This window comes from Bos grunniens, chromosome 8, assembly GCF_055505025.1.
Source record: "Bos grunniens cultivar Pamir isolate PY7600 chromosome 8, Bosgru_T2T1.0, whole genome shotgun sequence".
In the NCBI taxonomy this organism is placed as follows: domain Eukaryota; kingdom Metazoa; phylum Chordata; class Mammalia; order Artiodactyla; family Bovidae; genus Bos; species Bos grunniens.
The window spans coordinates 49,355,322-49,375,115 of NC_141172.1; the positions used below are offsets into that span (position 1 = coordinate 49,355,322).

The window sequence follows — 19,794 nt, forward strand, 5'->3', positions numbered from 1 at the left end:
TGAATGAGGGATTTCCTGGGATGTGAGAGTTTCTGAGCTAAAACTGGAAAGTTCCAGGCAGACCTGGCCCACTTGGGTAAATCTGACTAGTGCACAAGTTGCTTATTATGTGGAGATGCTAAGGAACAAAACTTGCTTCTATAGGAAACCCAAAAGCTCCATTATGAATGTGGCCTACTCAGATGAAGATAGCAGAGGCTGTAGCAGAACTCCATGTCTTAGAAGGGTTGTGTAGATGGTGTCCTTCTCAGAATAGACTCAAGTGCGCACTTTACCATCACACCCAACCCAAATGGGTGGCTTGGCACCTTCTTAGATTAATGAAGAGGACAAATAAGCTCACACAAAGAATTTCATCTAGCTTTGCCTCCATTTTTAAGTATTCAGCTAAACAAATTCTTTTCACTGACACTGGCCATAGCACTCCTATACTGGATTATGAACAGCCCTGAGTCCTGGGGTCATTTCTGTTTAGTTCCCACTGAATCCTCAGGATCTGGGTAAAAGCAGGCACCTAAGTGTTTGCTGAATGAATCATGAAACTATTTTTTATGTAGAGCCTGAGACCAGACAAAGTCCCTGATACTTATTCTCTTTATGTGAATCGTTGTGATTTCTGTGTCTCTGGTCACACTCCCTCTAATGAAGTTCAAGGTGGTATGGACCAAAAAAGGAAAAAGCAATATTTCTAGATTTTAAAGAAATTTAGCTAATTGCCTTCACTGTCTCTTAGTATAATGGGATTTTATAAGCTATTAAATAAATTCAGGGCTTTTAGTCATTTGGATACATTTAGCTCTGCTTACAAGATATCTAAACATATACACTGTTTACTTCTTAGCTTGCCTTCTCCAGATAGTTGCATCTTGATTTTTTCTTACCATTTCTCTAATTTCTAGCTCACCTAAATTTGCCTTGCACAAAAGTACACCAATAAGATATATTTGACTCAAAAAATTAAAATAATCTGATATTGAGTCCTTCAGTTTATAGGTAGATTCTAGAGCTACAGAGATTGTTTGCAAAAATTTTCCATTAGCCGATCTTTTTGTCTGTTTTTCTAAATTTGCTAATCACATACATTTACTCTGTAGGGTAAATTTGTAGCCCTGTGTACTTATACATTACTAAAGTGAAGAAAGTATAAGGTAGGGGTTAAATGATTTTTAGAATTTATTTAGTGAAATTCTGTGGGAATTTGAGTTGATGATTTTGTACTTCATTTTTATAATTTGAAAGTGGCATAATAATTGACAGCATCTGAAAAGCTCCATTAACAATTATACAGACAGACTAACCCACTGAGAAACAGTGCTTCTTCCCACAATATAAGGAAGTATGTATTTGGAATGAGAGATCACGTTGGTGTGGGCTAGTGAGCAGAATCATGGACAAGGGATGGGTATTTGGTCCAAGGCAGATTTAGTGACATCAGCCTACAAAATCTAAGAGATTATCTGAATCTCACAACATAAAAGAAATATATTGGTAGGGGAAGGACTGCTTGTGGATAGAGCCACAATTCCTTCTCAAGGGGGAAGAAATTTACTGCAGCATAAACTTCTATGCAAGTAAAAGCAATACAGTACCTAAGGATGCTAAGGTTTAAGAATAATGATTCTTCTTGATTTTAAGTCTAGAAACAACCCTGAGGCTTCCAGGAACATCATCCAAATTGCCTCCTAAACATGTCTTATGTCAAACTGATGATGAGAAGAAATACTAAGGGGTGATAGAAGTGGTTGGGAATGAGGAGAAGGAAGTACAACAGAAGGAAAAAATGATTCTCTCTAAGGGAAAACAAATTCTTCTTTATCATTTGTATAGAGGGAGTTTGTTATAAGCCTTGAATATAAAGGGTACTTTATAAACTAAGTAAGTCACACTAATACTTGGAAATGGACTTCCCAGGTGGTACAGTGTTAAAGAATCAGCCTGCCAGTGCAGCAGACACAGGAGACATGGGTTTGATCCCTGGGTCAGGAAGGTCCCCTGGAGTAGGAGATGGCAAAAATTTCAGTATTTCTTGCCTGGAAAAGCCTATGGATAGAGGAGCCTGGAAGGCACAGTTCAGGGGATCGCAAAGAGTCAGACATGACTTAGCACACACAGGTCTATCAAGTTCAGTACCTGGGAAGCTAAATAGGGTTTATCTCCTATTGATTGATAATGCCTAGTATGTGGTATCAAAGGATTACAAAGTCCTGAGGTTATGGTTGATTAGCCATGTCTATAAGGGCTCAAGAATGAGAGGTGGAATGTCGTCTGCCACTAATTTATTATAGCTACCTTCTGCAGATGAAGCAAGCATTTTCAAAGTGCTTTAGAAGTAGTACCAGCAGCCACAGTAAGTTGTCTCACATCAAACTTTTTTCTACCTAACACCCCATTCAGCTTCCCTGAGACATAAAGTGGCATCTTCATTTTTATGTTTTTTCATTTACTCTCTATAAGTTATGCTTGTCTCTAAGAATATTTACTTCACTATAGCCGGTCACTGAAGCAACATGACTACTAGTAGACAGCTGGATATAACTGTTGACTCCACTGGACTTTCACTCTCTCCTGAATTTCAGCTTTTATAGTGGTGGATTAGCCACAGCAGGTTTATGAGTAGAAGACAAACTCAGCAGTAACAAATTTGCTCAAATTTAGCATTGGCAAAGAATCAAAAGTCAAATCCACTTGGCAAACACAGATGTGTTTATGTGTATTAAAGGGGGAAGGTATTGCATGTACATGTGTGTGTGAAGTGATGGCATGTGTATACCCACTGAATCTTCTCCACCATTGTATTTATTTCTTTTTTAAAGTGGACCCTTCACAAATGTTAGCTTAGGAATCTTCAGTGTAAACTATTTCCAGTTGTATTAGTACTACTTAAAAAAAAATGAACAGAAAAAGTTTTTGTATCAGTAGGAAGAAACTGCACCCCAAAGGGAAAACATGGTAATTCCCTTGCAATAATTAAGTATGTGTCCTCCAAATGGCATGAAAACATGAAAGCTGCCTACAGGGGCAGGTGTCACAGGTTTGGCTTCTTCTTATCCAGCATGGCATTGTCCAATATGGTATCCGCATGTCACTATTTAACTTTAGATTTGTTAAAATTAAATAAAATTTAGACTTGTGGACACAGCAGGGGAAGGAGCAGTGGGACGAACTGAGAGAGTAGCATGGAAACATATATATTACCATATGTAAAACAGAGAGCTACTGGGAGGTTGTCATATAACACAGGGAGCTCAACTCAGTGCTCTGTGACAACCTAGGGGGTGGAATGGGGTGAGGGGTGGGAGTGACGTTCAAGAAAGAGGGAACATGTACATAATCATGGCTGATTCACATTGTTATATGGCAGAAACCAACACGACATTCATTGTAAAGCAATTATCCTCCAATTAAAAGTTTTTCAAATGAATTTTTTTTAAATTAAATAAAATTCACAATTCAGTTCTTTAGTCATACTAGCTATATTTCAAGTGCTCAAAAGCCACATTCGGCTTGTGACTACCACACTCAAAAGCACAGGGAACATTCCATCATCACAGGACGCTCTATCGAAGTAGAACCTGAGGAGGATGAGAAAGAATATTTCAAAATTATAACTAGCTTTAGGTAGACAGAATCAGATTATTTCTACAAATCTTAAAGCACTACAAAAAAGGCATATCCTTGACATTTAAATGTTAAATTAAGACCGGTTTCCTTGATAAGTAGTGTGATATAAACATAAAGAACTTTACAGCCAAAGATAAAATAATTTTAAAAATGACTATGGAAAGTCATAGATGATAAGTTCAACAACTGAATTCCTCTTGAAACAAAAAAGCTTGTGTCTAGTTGTGTGGTAGGAAGCAGCAGTCTTTGAAGAAGTACTATCTTTGTTTTATCATTGTTGTTCAGTTGCTGAGTCCTGTCTGACTCTTTGCAACCCCATGGGCTGCAGCACACCAGTCTTCCCTGTCCTTCACCATCTCCCAGAGTTTGCAACTTTGTTTTATAATTACTCCAAAAAACTGACATTTCATTTGGAATCCTACCATTTCAGGTAGACCTGAAAAAGTTTCCGATATATTTGCATAAAGTTGTTCTTTGCTAGTGTGGGATCAAAATCAGGCTTAAGAGCACATCACAAGCAAATACTATCATTGTTGAATATTTATGAAGCACTTGCAATGTACACAGAACTGTGCTAGTTTCTTTGAGAGCTAGCAGTTTAACAAGAGGCTGCCTCCATACTCAAGTGAATCTCATTAATAGAATAATTCAAATTTGAGAGGGGCAAACATTTAAAACACGTGTTGTACTGATTAATGGGTAGTGGAAAGAAGAATGCTGCTGCTTGAAAATATAATAGTAATATAGCCTTTGCTAAAATAAGCCTATGAATACAATAAATGTATTTACAAATAGTGAGAAGGAATTTTTTATTTATCAGGAAAGTTCAGTAAGTTTATTTTGCCAAGTGCTGTAATTTTTTTTCCCCAAATATGTCACCACTTACTATAGAAAGGGACATAAAACTGAAAATTTGGCTCATCTGTGTTTCTGAAATGAATGGAAAATTTATTCTAAACTAATACTGAAGTCATTGTCAGCAAAATCCTTGATTTAGGATGAAGCCTGATAATTTCAAAATGTAGTGGAACTTTAAGTTTTTTCTTTGAAAATATTTAAGTTGTTCAGTGGCTTGATAAGTCAGTTTTTTGGAAGAGGAATAACTATTCACCATTGAGTGAGTTTTCAGATATTTACCAGGGCAAAGAACTCGGCAGCATACTTATTTGACACTGCTAGCTTTGATTGTGAGGTCCGTGGTTAACAGCAGAATTCTGAACCTAAAATTGACAAATGTAGGGTCTTGTCTGGGTTCGTTCCCACATCTTTTATCAGCTGCAGGTTAGTTCTACAACCCTCCTAATTGTAGCTGGCTTTGACTGAGATGGCTCTGCTGTGTTTCATATCTCTTATCCTCCAGCAGTCTAGTTCAGGCGCTCACACAGGCATTGTGTAAGTCTCTGCTTGCATTGTGTGCGTGCATGCGTGCGTGCTAAGTCGTTTCAGTCGTGTTCGACTCTGCGACCCATGGACTGTAGCCTGCCAGGCTCCTCTGTCTATGGGGATTCTCCCAGCAAGAATAGTGGAGTGGGTTGCCATGCCCTCCTCCACAGGATCTTCGTGACCCGGGGATCAAACCTGTGTCCCCTGTGACTCCTGCATTGTAGGCAGATTCTTTACCACTGAGCCACCAGGGAAGCCCTCTGTTTGTGCGTGTGTATGCTTAGTTGTTCAGTTGTGTCCAACTCTTTGTGACCCCATGGACTGTAGCCTGCCAGGTTCCTTTGTCCATGGGGATTCTCCAGGCAAGAATACTGGAGTGGGTTGCCAGGTCCTCCTCCAGGGGATCTTCCCAACCCAGGGATCAAACCCAGGTTTCCCACATTGCAGACAGATTCTTTACCACCTGAGCCACCAGGGAACCTTACATACATCAATATCCCATGGGCCCAGAGCATGACCCTGAGTCAAAGGGGTGGAGCAGGATGCCTGCACAGAGTGAAAGGGCATTGCAAATTTATATGAGAAAGAGAAGGCACATAGGCAAAAAGCATCAGGGTCATTAAAGCAGGCAATCCACTACAGTACCTGTTTCACCTAGTGTGCTTAGATGCTCAGGCTCCTCTGTTCTTGGGGATTCTCCAGGCAAGAATACTGGAGTAGTTTACCATGCCCTCCTCAAGGAGATCTGCCCAACTCAGGGATCAGATCCAGGTCTCCCGCACTTCAGGCAGATTCTTTACCATCTGAGCCACCAGGGAAGCCCAAGAATACTGGAGCAGGCATCCCTTCTCCAGGGATCTTCCCAACCCAGGAATCGAACTGGGGTCTCCTGCATTGCAGGCAGATTCTTTACCAGCTGAGCTACCAGGGAAGCCCGTTTCACCTAGAGTGTATAGAAATCTAAAGCAAGGAGGTTTGGAAAGAGGTTTGAAAGATACTACAATTACAGCAGTATTTACAATAGCCAGGACATGGAAGCAACCTAAATTTCCATCAACAAAGGAATAGATAAAGATGATGTGGTACATATATACAATGGAATATTACTCAGCCATTAAAAGGAACTAAATTGTGCTATTTGTAGAGACAGGGATGGACCTAGGGACTGTCATACAGAGTGAAGTCGTCAGAAAGAAAAAAAGCAAATATTGTGTAATAACGTTCCTATGTAGAAAAATGATACAGATGTACTTATTTGCAAAGCAGAAATAGAGACTCAGACGTAGAGAAGTGAAGGCAAATGATGTGGTTTACTTAAAATTGTGTTTCTCACCCTGTTCTACATCCTTGGTCTTACCCAACCTGCTATTTAGAAAATAGTGAAATAATAGGGTCTTAGCTGACAATCCAGAAATCCTAACACTTAGGAGGAAAGTTAATGATGAGTGTTGGTTGGCATTTGAATAGATACTATGTGGTAGTTTGAGATTTTTGTGAATTTTATTTTCCCCACAAGTAAGAAAGAACAAGGAAATGTGTAATGGTTTATGTGCATAGTGAGAACTAAGTCTAAGCTAGGAAGACATTTAAATACTCATAGATGTATTTCTCATTGCCATGAGGTTAGAAGGCAGACACTCCTGAATATAACCTTTTAGCAAACGTGGAGTGCAAACCAATGGACTCAGGGGCTCTGGGACTTGGACTTTGTGCATTTTATATTGAGGAGACAGTCATCGTGAGCTCTTGAACTCCCAGTGGTTAATGAGAGAGATAACCACAAGTGCCACTTTCTACTTTTGTCTCCCGCCAGCTGTGAAGTTTGGGAGGATGTCCAAGAAGCAAAGAGACAGCCTGTATGCTGAGGTGCAGAAGCACCAGCAGCGGCTGCAGGAGCAGCGGCAGCAGCAGAGTGGGGAGGCAGAAGCCCTCGCCAGGGTGTATGGCAGCAGCATCAGCAATGGCCTCAGCAACCTGAACAATGAGGCCAGTGGCACATATGCCAATGGACACGTCATAGACCTGCCCAAGTCCGAGGGTTATTACAACGTGGATTCCGGCCAGCCGTCCCCCGATCAGTCAGGACTTGACATGACTGGAATCAAGCAGATAAAGCAAGAACCTATCTATGACCTCACGTCCGTACCCAACCTGTTTACCTATAGCTCTTTCAACAACGGGCAGTTAGCACCAGGGATAACAATGAGCGAAATCGGTAAGTAGAAATCTTCCAGAACATTTTTGGAAATTCTACTTTGAAGTGGCCTTGGTCCTATTTCATAAGATCATTTTCTTAGGTCTAAGGTGAATTACTTGCTTTCATGACTTCTAATGAGAAAACTAATTGATTTTAAAATATAGTCTGATAACTGTCATTGTTCCCAAGGCCCATAAAAGTTTATTTCAAGCAAAGGAAGAAAGAAGAAATTATAAATAGATGCTATGTGTAAAGAACAGATGCTATCTGTTGGATTTGGGTTCATCACTGAAGGAAAAATGTTATTGGTATAAACAAAATTTCAGCAAGTGTTCAAAGTGATGCTATTAAAAGTGAAATAGCTAAGGGATATAGAAGCAGTATGTAGAAGAAAGTGAATGAATAGGACTCCAACTCTCTAAGATAACTGGGGACAAATGTCAGTTTCCTTCTGTAGAGAGGCAGAAGGATAGACCAGAAGACCTCTAAGGCTCTTGTAAATCTCAATTCAAGAATTTTACATTGGAATAAAGTCCGAATTACTGGCAATAAAAAGAGTATAGTCCACCTTGGATCTGGAATGTAAACAGGACTTGAAAAACTTGGTGGAATCCAAATAAAATCTAGAGTTCAGTGAAAAAAAAAAAAAGACTGTAGTTACAGAAGAGCAACAAATAAGCCCCACTGAGCAGGGCAAGTCCCAGGCACAGCTGCCTGAGCAACACTACCCTCTTGCTTTGGCAGCATCCTTGCAAAGGAGTGGTGTTCAAGAGTGCATCTGCCTATGTGCTCTGTCTTCTCTCCTCACAACTCTTTTACCCTATTAAGCTTAAGAGTCTGTTAAATGTCTAGTTGGTTGATTTTATTCAGTAATTGCCATAAAAATATGGATGTAAGTTTAACACATTACCTCCTGGGTAACAGAGCTGCCTGTGAACAGTGTCCCGGAGGAGCTCACAGGCAGTGGCTCTAGCAGGCTTCTTTGCAGTATTCAGTGCGGGGAAAGCGGTGTGGAGCTCAGAAGTCTGAGGCCTCCTCAGATCTCTCCCTAAGAGGTAGCAGAGAAGAGTGGTTAAGAACCAGGCCACTTGCGGACTCCTGGTGATCTAGTCATTAAGACTCTGCTGTTCCACTGCAGGGGAACTTCCACTGCAGGTTCAATCCCTGGGCGGGGAACGAAGGTCGCCCCTGGCATGGCCAAAAAAAAAAAAGGTACTAGGCCACTTGAATTCAAATCCTGGATCTGTGGCCTATTATCTGAGCTGGAAAGCAAGTTTCTCAATCCCAGTTTGCTTATTCTATTTGTTTCTCAAAAAGTACTAGCTCATAGATCTCACCATTGTTGTAAGAATTCAACGAGTTCATACATGTAAAACAGAGCCACGTTTGGCACTCAGTAAGCGCTCAGTAGCTCTGAGCTGTTTCCACTTATCCACCACGTGTTCAGTCACCTTCTCTGTCTAAACAGTGAGTAGGAGCCCAAAGCCTACGAGTGTTTTAAATAAAGTTGATGTGAACACATAACGAAGGACATGCCATATGTATCTTGGCTACTTCTCCCATCTGGCTGAGGAAGACGTGATGTGACACAGTTACAAAACCTGAAACGTTATTTCTCTCTCTCAGCAATTCAGCCTATGGCAGGGAGCAAAGAAGTGGTTGACAAAGCCCTTGTAACAACATCCACAGCTGAGGGACGTAGAAAACTGCCCATCAGCGTTGATAACAAAAATATTCATTAGATTTCTCTACTTCAGCAGGGACCATGTCACAGGCACTTCACACACTTAATTTTCACAAACATAAGTAAAACTGTTATTCCCATTTTACTGATGAGGAAACATAGGCTCATAGATGTCTTATGACCTGCCCATATCCTTTGATTACTAAAGGATAGAGCCAACTTCCATCCCAGGCTATCTGATTCTGGAGTTCTTGTGCTTATCTATTACCCTACTATTTGCTCTGGGCTTAATGTTCACAAACTGCACTGTCAGTCAATAGAGGACAATCTGTTTAAGTAGAGTCACTCAGTCTTTCCAAGAGGACATGTTAAAAGGAAAAGAACTAGGCACCATTTTTGGCTTTTATCCTACTTAATATCTGAGTGCCTGAGTTTGCTACTGATCTGGAACACATGTTTAAAACATACGGAAGCAGAGACAATTGTTGGGCAGTCTTCTGTTCCATACAGAAAAAGGAAAGATTTCTAAGAATTCAAAAATCTTCATGATTTAATTTCTAAATCACAGTTTCTTTGCGATTTAGAATCAGTAGGAGGTATTACAGGAAGAAAACTGCAGCCAAAAACATGAAGTTCAGGTAACTCTACCCTGGTCATTTTCCTTCTGGCCTGAACTAGAGAATCTCGAAATCTATCCAGATAGATTTTCTACACAGACATTAACCCCAAAATAAACTAGCATTTATTTTTCTCATTTCAAGATACTATTAGTCTTTCGAGATCCCTAGATCTGCTGTAAATTTTGGAGGTTTCTTCCATCCGACTTTTACGGATGTGATTAGATTGTCCTCCGAGAGCTCTCAAATTTAGCTGGCTCCTAAGCCTAAGCATCGCCTTGGTTCCCATTTCGTTAAAACGGCAACGCCATCTAGTGGACACAAACTCCTCCGCGCGTCGGAGGGAGATACCAACCGGAGCCACGACAATGTGTCTGACTCTTTGCGACCCCATGGACTGTAGCCTATCCGGTTCCTCCGTCCATGGAATTTTCCAGGAAAGAGTGCTGGAGTGGATTGCCATTTCCTTCTCCAGGGGCTCTTCCCGACCCAGGAATCGAACCCAGGTCTTCCGCATTGCGGGCAGACGCTTTCCCGTCTGAGCCACCAGGAAAGCCCAAGGCAATGCACAGTGCTTCCCTGCACCACCTAAAAGACTGCCATTCATTTCACTAAAGCACCATAACCGTCTCTGTGGGCAGGAGGGCACCAGTGATGCACAGTAGTTAAGAACTTTGATTCTACAGTCGGACTGCCTGAGTTCAAAACCTGGCTGCGGCTTTCCCTTCAGTCAGTTTACCTAAGCTGAGTCTCAGTCCTAAACCTGAGACAAGAATAACCCCAACCTGTGTATGTGGATTAAATTAGTTAATATTTGAAAATCCTTAGAAGAGTATCTGTCCTGCATGAGCCTTATCATCATCATTGTTATTATCAATATAATTTATATCATATAGGTGTTCATCTCCTTATTACCTAATAACATTCCTAGTCGTTACAGGTTATGTAATTACCTTTTATTGAGCACTTACATGGTGCCAAGCAATATTTAATGCTTATAACAACCCTCTTATGCCTGTTATATAAGTATTTGTATATCCATTTTGCAGGTGAAAACATTGAGTCTCAAAAGTTACAAAACTTATTAAAAGCAGAGTAAGCCAGTGAACCCAGGTCAGAATAACAGCAAAACCCTCTCTTAACTATGTTTCTTCCCATCAAAGGGAGCCCCTCACTAGCTAAGAAAAAGGCAAAAGGAAGCTGCAAATTAATAATTAGGCATCAGGTTTACCTGATTTTAGCAAGAATTTCATCTCAAGCTGGCATGGTGCATGTGTTTATCTTTACAAATAAGATTTTGCAGCGCTTGGTGGCAGGGAGAGGAAGCTTTCTAGAGGCAGACTGGCAAACAAGCTGAGGAAGAAAGTGGAAAGTTGTGCATTAGCTCCCTCACCACAGCCTTCAGATGAGGTGAAAGATTCTGCAGGACTAATACTCTTAATGAAAGCTCATTTAAGCTCACAGATGATTGACAGTGTATCTGTGAGGTACCAGACAACAAGACAATTCACCCAGCCAATCAATGTGCTTTTAAGAATGGGGGGAGGGGAATCCATCAAATTAGCTTCAATGCTAATGGTATAGACTGCCTTTTACATATATCGTCTGAGTTTGCTGTTCAGTAATTTTCTCTCCAGATGGACAATGAAATGTGAATTCATTGATCCCTCCTATATAATCTTAACTATAGATTTACTTTCCTATTCCTTTTGTGTTCTATTTATGAAACCTGGAATTTTAAACATCAAAAAATAGAAATAAACCTCTTTTTAGCAAATTCTTCTATTCAGAAGCTGTGTATTAATACAGAAGTTTACAAAAAGGGATTGGCCTAACGGTGCTCTAATCCCTGTGATGTACTACTTTTTCTTAATCAAAGCTAAATAGACACATGGAAGATATTTCTAGTGCTGTTTTATTGGGGAAAATTCTATAAAACTTGATCGTGTTTCAGTTGTTCTTTACTAAGAACACCATGAAAGTGCTATAGTCATAAGGCAGCATTTTCAATGGCATAGGCTTTTTGAGGTAAATATTTTATAACTGTTTAAATCTATTATGCATATTCAACTGCTCATTCAGAAATGGTACAGAGAATAGAGTTTAACTCCAGCTATGTATTTTCTATGTCTTCTGGTGGCACCTGTATCAAACACACATAGGCATTCAATTTAGGAGCAAGTGCCTAATAAGTCTTTAAAAATGAATGAAAGTAGACTAAATCAGTGAGGAAAACCATTCAAGCAGGTTGCTGCTGCTGCTAAGTCGCTTCAGTCATGTCCGACTCTGTGCAGCCCCACAGACGGCAGCCCACCAGGCTCCCCCGTCCCTGGGATTCTCCAGGCAAGAACACTGGAGTGGGTTGCCATTGCCTTCTCCAATGCATGCAAGTGAAAAGTGAAAGTGAAGTCGCTCAGTCGTGTCCGACTCTTAGCGACCCCATGGACTGCAGCCCACCAGGCGCCTCCGTCCATGGGCTTTTCCAGGCAGGTTAGGGAAATGAAAATCCAGTGTCTTTAGTTTTTCCTTTTTCGCCTTGATGGAAGACCTCTTGTGAACTTCCATTGTTATCGGACATTCCTGTCACCCTCACCCAAACACAGTTTAGGAAATCCTTAGTCCACATGCTAGCCATGTGAACTTGTTCAAAATTATTCAGCTCTCTGGGGCTCAGTCTCTTCATTTGAAAAATAAGGCCGCTGGACTAAATGATTTTGAAGGATTATGGTTCTCCCACCTCCTGGTGGACACTCTGGGCCTATGCACAAATATCCCCTTTTTTACAGCCGCTTCCCAAGGAGAAGGGTACAGTGGTGGAGAGAAAAGGACTTATAGGCAACTAAGCAATCCTGAATGATGCTGAAATAACTGTCTGTGGTGGGAGTTTCCATAGGAAGTTTCCATGGGTGAAATGGTCCTGTCAACTATACAGTTAATAACCACAGTCACATCAGAAGTGTGCACCAGCCTCTTCTCTTCACCCATGCTCTTGGGAAAAAAAAAAAAAATCAAAATCAAGGACAACCTGGAGCTACCCAAGGAGAGGGTGGTGACCAATCCCAAACCATCCCAAGTTTATGTACAATCAAAGTAAAGAGTAAGCTTTTGTATGGATACAGCTTCAGGGTCAATCCACCTGTCCTCCCTGGCCCACTTCTGATCACCTCCCTGACTCCCTCTTGAAAGAAAAAAATGGACAAAAGACTAAGATATGTTCTTAGTTGAGCCCCAGGCCTACCCAGGTGACCTTGGTTACTTGAGAGGGATTTACTTGACACCTCTGAGTAGCGAACTATCCATGCACTACATCCCAAGAGGCTGCTTATTTCCAGAATCCCATCTTCTATCTCAAAAAGAAAAAAAAAAGAAATTGCATGAGTGTGGGGGCTGGGCTATGCAACTCAATTTGTCACATTTCTGGGATCTCTACCATGGTCATAACTATATTAACTAGTCAATGGTCATGAATTATTTTAGACCATCCCAGGACAAAGGACACTGTAATTCTTTCCTGTGTGCATGCTCTGTCGCTTCAGTCATGTCCGACTCTGTGACCTCATGGACTATAACCCACATGGTTCCTCTGCCCACGGGATTATCCCAGCAAGAACACTGGAATGGGTTGCCATTTCCTCCTCCTTCTTTGGCAGGTGGATTGTTTTTACCACTGAACCACTTGGGAAGCCCATAGTTCTTTCCTAGGTTTTTATTCAAATCCATATCTTTCTAGATATCCTTAAATAATACGTAAAAAATCTCCAAGGTCACCTAGTAATGTGTTGTAGTCACTCACCTATCATGCTCAGTGCAATGATTCATATATATATATATATATGTATATTTATATATGTGTATATATATATATAAATGATCTACATCATAAGAAATACATACCTCTATGCTTAATTGAAGTACTTATAAACCTGTGTATCTACTCATAGCATATGTATGCACATTAGCCATGACATCCTCACACCTCTGTCAGTACAGCTTTCCTTGCATGCTAGCATTCACTACCTTAGGTAAATCACCTTTTCTGTTTTGAGTTGAAATTGTGTGAAACTGACCTTCCTCAGTAGATTTCTCCTGGAGATACCAGTTTGGAATTAATTTTTGACTCAGGACATCCTAAGAAGACTTTAAAATCCACCAATCAAAAAAAAAGTGCTATTGGGAAGCTATGGGAAAACCAATTCCATTTTCTACACTCAGTTTCAAAAGCCATAATAGACATAAAATATTCTGCAATAAGGAAGAGGAAAGGAGATTTCATGAGGTTCTGCTTCTGACTTATTGAAGGATAGAGTGTTTATGCTTATCAGACAGCCTCTGAAACAGCCCCTCTGTTCACTAGTACTTCCCAGCACTGCAAGCTTGACACTGACTCTCAGAAATAGCTCTGAATAGCTCTTCCACTGATTGGGGTGAATAGGTCCTTCATTGGCCACATTTTCAAACACCTATTTTGGGAAGAACTGGCAAGAGTTAAAATACCACATAAGCTATGGAACACAGAAATGTTGTTCCATAACAAAAGTCAAATGATGGGTAGGAGTTGTTGGAGCTTGATACATTTTGGTTTTCATTACCATACTGCTGCTACTGCTAAGTCATTTCAGTCGTGTCCAACTCTGTGTGACCCCATAGACGTCAGCCCACCAGGCTCTCCTGCCCCGGGGATTCTCCAGGCAAGAACACTGGAGTGGGTTGCCTTTTCCTTCTCCAATTTTCATTACCATAGTACACAACCAACTTAACAGGCTCTCTCCCAACCAGTACAGAATTTATTTCTGTGATGTTTACAAATGTGGGGAAGCCTGTTGAAAATGTTTCTAGCTGGAAAGACTTTTATTTTAGACGTAAGCTATAGATAAGGATATGTGACAATATACCCTCGCTACTGAGAAAAAGAAATTTACTTTTTAAATCTGAGCCCTGTTTATGCAGACTATTGTGGAACTGCTATTTGGTTTTCAGACATGTTTGTTCTAGGAACATTTGGTGCCAGACTATTTAGAAAATACTTACTTTAAAACATTAGTCAATGAATGAAATGTATTATTTAAGCAATCAAGTGACTTTTAAATATTTAGATTAAATGTTTGAAAGTGTAGTAATTGCCTCCAAAGATGTCTTCTGATTTAGTTATTCCTAAAGGTCAGAATTATATTGGCTACATTTCTAAATGGGGGATAAAGTTGGGGAGGGATTGCTTCTGTCTAAATTAACGGTCAATCCATATGTCAGCAAAATCCAAATAGTAAAAGTCAATCCTAATGATGGCCCTGGGCAATTTTCATAATTAGGCTTCCATCATCTGTGACCTGCTGAGTGTCCTTTGGGTGATGTGGAGAGGGAGGTGCACTTTCTAAAAGAGAGTGGTAAAGATTTTCATGGGCTCAAGATTATGTTGTTTTTGCTTGTTCTAAGTCTCTTTACTTTTAAGACTGTGAGCTGTACTCCTATCTTCCATAACTCTGCAAAACTTCTCCTTCACCAGTCAAATCAAAGAGAAATTCCTATTTAGCCCCTCAGACTCAAGTCTATGCTTTTACACAGCCCTTAGAAAATACCACTGCTGCCAAAACTTTCTGTGGATGGAAAATCAAGCCCAAAGAAACTAAGACTTTAGGATGTTAAGTGACTTCAAGCCTAAAGGGGTTCATGTTGGCTTCCTCCATCTTAACAAGACACTTCCTTAGAACTCCCCATTTCTAGGGCATTGAATCAATCTTTTCTGATTGTTCTGTGAATGAGGTCTTTTACTATGAAACTTAATTTTGAATGATAATGATTTTATAATAAGTTCTTTCTTAATTTTTTTAGCTAGTTTGAAGAAAGGGAACTGTAATTTCTCTAAAACTAGACATGCACTATTGCAATGAAACAAAACACTTGTGTTCCAAAACAGCTTTCCATTGTTAAATTATTAAGAATTCACCCTTTTAGACAGTTAATTTGTTTTGCTGCTTATGGTCTTTTTTCCCTTTGGATATACTCCAAATATAAATGCCATATGGATTCTTTCAGTTTTTCTTTCTGGTTTAGTTTCTGTTTTCTTAATTTTAAAATGCTCTCACCTGAACTTTCTGAAAGTTGATAAAATTTTAACCATTTTATTTATTAATCTGTTTATGCAGTCTTTGCCCAGGTATTATTACTTGTAGCATTAATCCAATTTTTTCACTGTTTTTCTCTGTGTTAATGTTTTATTGAATTGTGTTTTAAAAATGTGATAAAACATTTTTATCATTTTTATAGGTAATAACATAATCTTATATTTTCTTAATATATCTTTCTAAAGAACCTTAAAAGCATTTTGCTTAAGACCTACATGAAGTAAAAATCAGTTATGCCATTCTCTGATATAATAATTGGCTGTAGAATTTGTTTGAAAAGGAGACCTGAAGCTTTCCTAATTCACTGGTAAGAGAGTAATGAGTGATTGGACCTTGAAACCGAACAAACAAATGAGTTATGGGTTATTCATGGCCCCAAATTCTTCTTTAAAAAATTTAAAGAACTTGAAATATGTGCTGAAAATCTTTCCTTCCTCCTATTGAGGTTATGGATCACTACTAGATGGCTGTTTTAAGCTTTAATATTGATGTTTCTATGCTGGTAGCACATTTCTACTTATGCCCCCAAAATACTCATCTCTAAATAGAGATTAGAAAAATCAGAAAGGCCTTAAAAGTAACATTGTCCTCTCTGACACTGTCGCCTGTTACACCCTAACCAGTAGACTTGTTCTATTTAATGACAGAAAGCTTATAAAACCGTGAGTCTATTGTCAAAATGACAAAATGCACACTTGGTTAAATGTTCCACCTTTAAACCAATTGTTCTAATGTATTAGAGTTACTGCCTCAGTGTGTGGGTTCAGAGGAGTCTTGATATTCTGAAAATCTAATGCAGGCACTTAAAACTTGCCTTGAGCAAGTCCGTAGAGATATCCTGGCATTAATTCAAAGCGAATCCCCTAAGAATTCCACTTCCACACTAGTAGTATAAACTAAACAGGGAATTGAGCGGTTCTCTAGATCCTTAAGGCAAGTTATAAATTAAAAATTCATTAATCATTTCGATTGAGGCTGATATATAGTATTTTAAGAAGAATACTTCCAAGTTTTTTTTTGTTTGTTTAATTCCTTATGGAGAAAAATGAATAGGGGCTATAGTTCACAAAGAAGAAACCATCCTTTCTCATGAGAAAAAAAGGAGGAAGAGAAAGAATTAGGAAGTTCAGATGCAACTCCCTCTAGTACTATATATAGCTTTGAGCCTCAGCTTTCTCGCCTTGATACAGTTGGGCCACGGGTGCTCTTGGTAATAACACTGAAAGCAGCAGTTTTTAAAGATATACTCAACTTTCCCTGCTCCCAGGATGTGGGATTCTAATGAAACCACCCGTGCAATCCGTGTCTGAGACACTGTAGCCTTTGGAGCAGCCATTTGCTGAAATGTCTAGTGAGAGCTAAAATAAGCCCCTTTGGTGGAAAAAACCCGCTGAGTGGTTGAAATCAGAGATGCAGAAGGTCACTTGCTATTTTAGTAGCTGCAAGCTGGTCCTCATTTTATAATATTGCGGTTATAAACAAGAAATCGTCACCCTACTTGTCAGTATACTTACTTCTCATCAAAATAAGCAGATGTAGCCTTTTTTCTACATAGTACTAGGTAATTTAAATGACTTCTTTCCAAACTTTGCTTTACTATATGGATTAATACATAATAAAAGTTATTTTTCATGTATTTCTTTAAATATTACTTCAAAATATTGTTTTTATACTGTCTGATATGATTAACCTTTTAAATCCATTGACCTGTGTGTCTCATGTCCATCCCAACCATTTGTAAATACCTTAAGGAGGGACTTTTTTCATACTTCTTTGATTTATTCCACAGATCACAATGAAGATTGACTGGGGTTGGGGTAGGGGAGGGAAACTTTACAGTTTCAGAGAGAGAGAGACAGGTGACCCAACTAACTTCTGGAATTATTTAGATACAGTCCTTTTGGAAATAGAGGAAGGAAGTTAGTTCCAGTCCCAGTGTTCTACAATTTTTGCACACCCTATTGAGAATTACCATCAATTTTATTCCAGTTTTCCTTTCAAAAATTTACTTTCTCTCTTCTCTTTGCTCATAAGTGGATCTAAGATTACTTCTAAAGCTTCTAGGGAAGTGTAACAATTTTAACTGAGAAGGCAATGGCACCCCACTCCAGTACTCTTGCCTGGAAAATCCCCTGGATGGAGGAGCCTGGTGGGCTGCAGTCCATGGGGTCGCTGAGGGTCGGACACGACTGAGCAACTGCACTTTCACTTTTCACTTTCATGCATTGCAGAAGGAAATGGCACCCCACTCCAGTACTCTTGCCTGGAGACTCCCAGGGACAGGGGAGCCTGATGGGCTGCCGTCTGTGGGGTCGCACAGCGTCGGACACGACTGAAGTGACTTAACAGTAGCAGCAATTTTAACAGTATTTTTCATCAAAAAACTATAAAGTACATTTGCCTGCATCAGTTATTTCTTAAATCTCTTTATTGAGGTAATAATTGACATACAAAAATCTGTTCATATTTAATGCATACAATTTAATGAGTTTGGAGATAAATATACACCCATGAAACTATCACCACAATCTATGCCATAAACATATCTCTATATCTATTATTTTAAAGATTTATAGGATTATTCTTTCATTTGAAATATTGTCTTTTGTATCTTGTAAAGATACTTAACACATGAAGTTACAAATTCTATTAATTGGTTTTAAGTCTTGGGTTCTAATAAGCTTTCCTTCAAGGAAAGTGTAACAGTAAAAGTCTAAAAATAAAACAGGAATTTTATGGGGAAAAAAAAAGAGATGAGAGAGAAAGTGAGAGCAAGATTTTTTTTTAATTAGCAAATAAAAAATGAGAAGGGTGGACTTACTTATTAATTTGTAATTATATACCCGGTTTTCCCTTGCCAGTATCAATATTTACTTTTCTCCTCATCATGATTGAAAAGGAATGACCTGGGCTGAGCATATGAAATTGTTTTTCTCATTCCTTGATATCATTTTATTAACTATCAAAGCAGCCCACGTACTCTTAGTGAAATGGACAAACCTGTGTCTCACTGACATAAACCAAATCTTAACTACTGAGAAGATGGAGTTGCATTTTCAGATCCACTTAAGAAATCTCTAGCCTCATCCCTGGTCTCAGGGATAGGAGAGTATAGTCCATGGGCATCATCTCTGAAGGTGGTAGAATTTCCTATTATTCAGTCATCAGGGCCATACATCTGTGGACCCAATATCCCAGCATAGTGTGAGCCGACTCCTTCCTCAGCATGTGCGGTCTGCAACCCAAGCTGGTTAAAGGATCCGACCAAACCTGGGCTTTGAGAAGCAACTGCAATCCAAGTCAGGGAAATGGATGAAGGATGTGTGATTGCCCAGAAAGATTCCACATCCCCTGCTCTTTTACCTCAATCTCTTTGTCTGGACTTTCTCATGTGGTTGGTCCCTTGAGATCATACTGTTTACTCTTACCTTTTCTGTTTTTCCAGGCAAGGACTCTTGAAAGTTCCTTTGGCGCCCAGCAGGAACTTCGCATACTGTATTCATTGTCTCTCCCTTTGTCCCCTCTTTTTAAATCCTTCTCCCCGTTTCACAACTGCAGACTCTCAGTTCAAACAAAGCATCTCCTCTGATGGTCATGCATCTTTCTAATGGACAGAATGAGTCTTCTGGCCTTGCTCCCTAGGCACCAAGTCTAGCTTTACTGTGTGGTTTATACAGACGGCACCCACCCCCTGCTGAGCCTTGAGCGGGTCAATTTGGCTTTTGCACAGGGTCACCTTCGACTGAGCGACTTCACTTTCACTTTTCACTTTCATGCATTGGAGGAGGAAATGGCAACCCACTCCAGTGTTCTTGCCTGGAGAATCCCAGGAAAGGGCGGGGAGGAGGGAGTGGGTGGGGGGAGCTTGTGGGCTGCCGTCTCTGGGGTCACACAGAGTCGGACACAACTGAAGCGACTTAGCAGCAGCAGCAGCACCTTTGATCTGCAGACCCAAGGAAGGAAGTGGAAAAGGACTGCTCCTGCTGCTGCTGTGTCTTGGCCTTTTTTGATACAGGTCTTATGTCAGAAGGAGATCTGCCTTGTATTTCTCACCATGAGGGTGTGGGAAATAAACGCTCATGTTTACTGTTTGTCTTCAAAGCTGTCGTGAGCGCTAATGCTTTAAGATCATCAAACAAAGGGTCAGTGTTAGCTTACTAAAATCCTTTGTCA

The 19,794-nt window shown here is 39.9% G+C and overlaps 1 protein-coding gene across 1 annotated transcript in view; it reads left to right on the forward strand.

The window, feature by feature from the left end:
• The window catches only part of RORB (RAR related orphan receptor B), a 204,714-nt gene that overhangs the window by 160,363 nt on the left and 24,557 nt on the right, over window positions 1-19,794 (forward strand). The window contains exon 4 of the mRNA XM_086415536.1: window positions 6,818-7,219. Within this exon, the coding sequence (XP_086271662.1) occupies window positions 6,818-7,219 (402 nt within the window). The remainder of the gene's footprint in view (window positions 1-6,817; window positions 7,220-19,794) is intronic.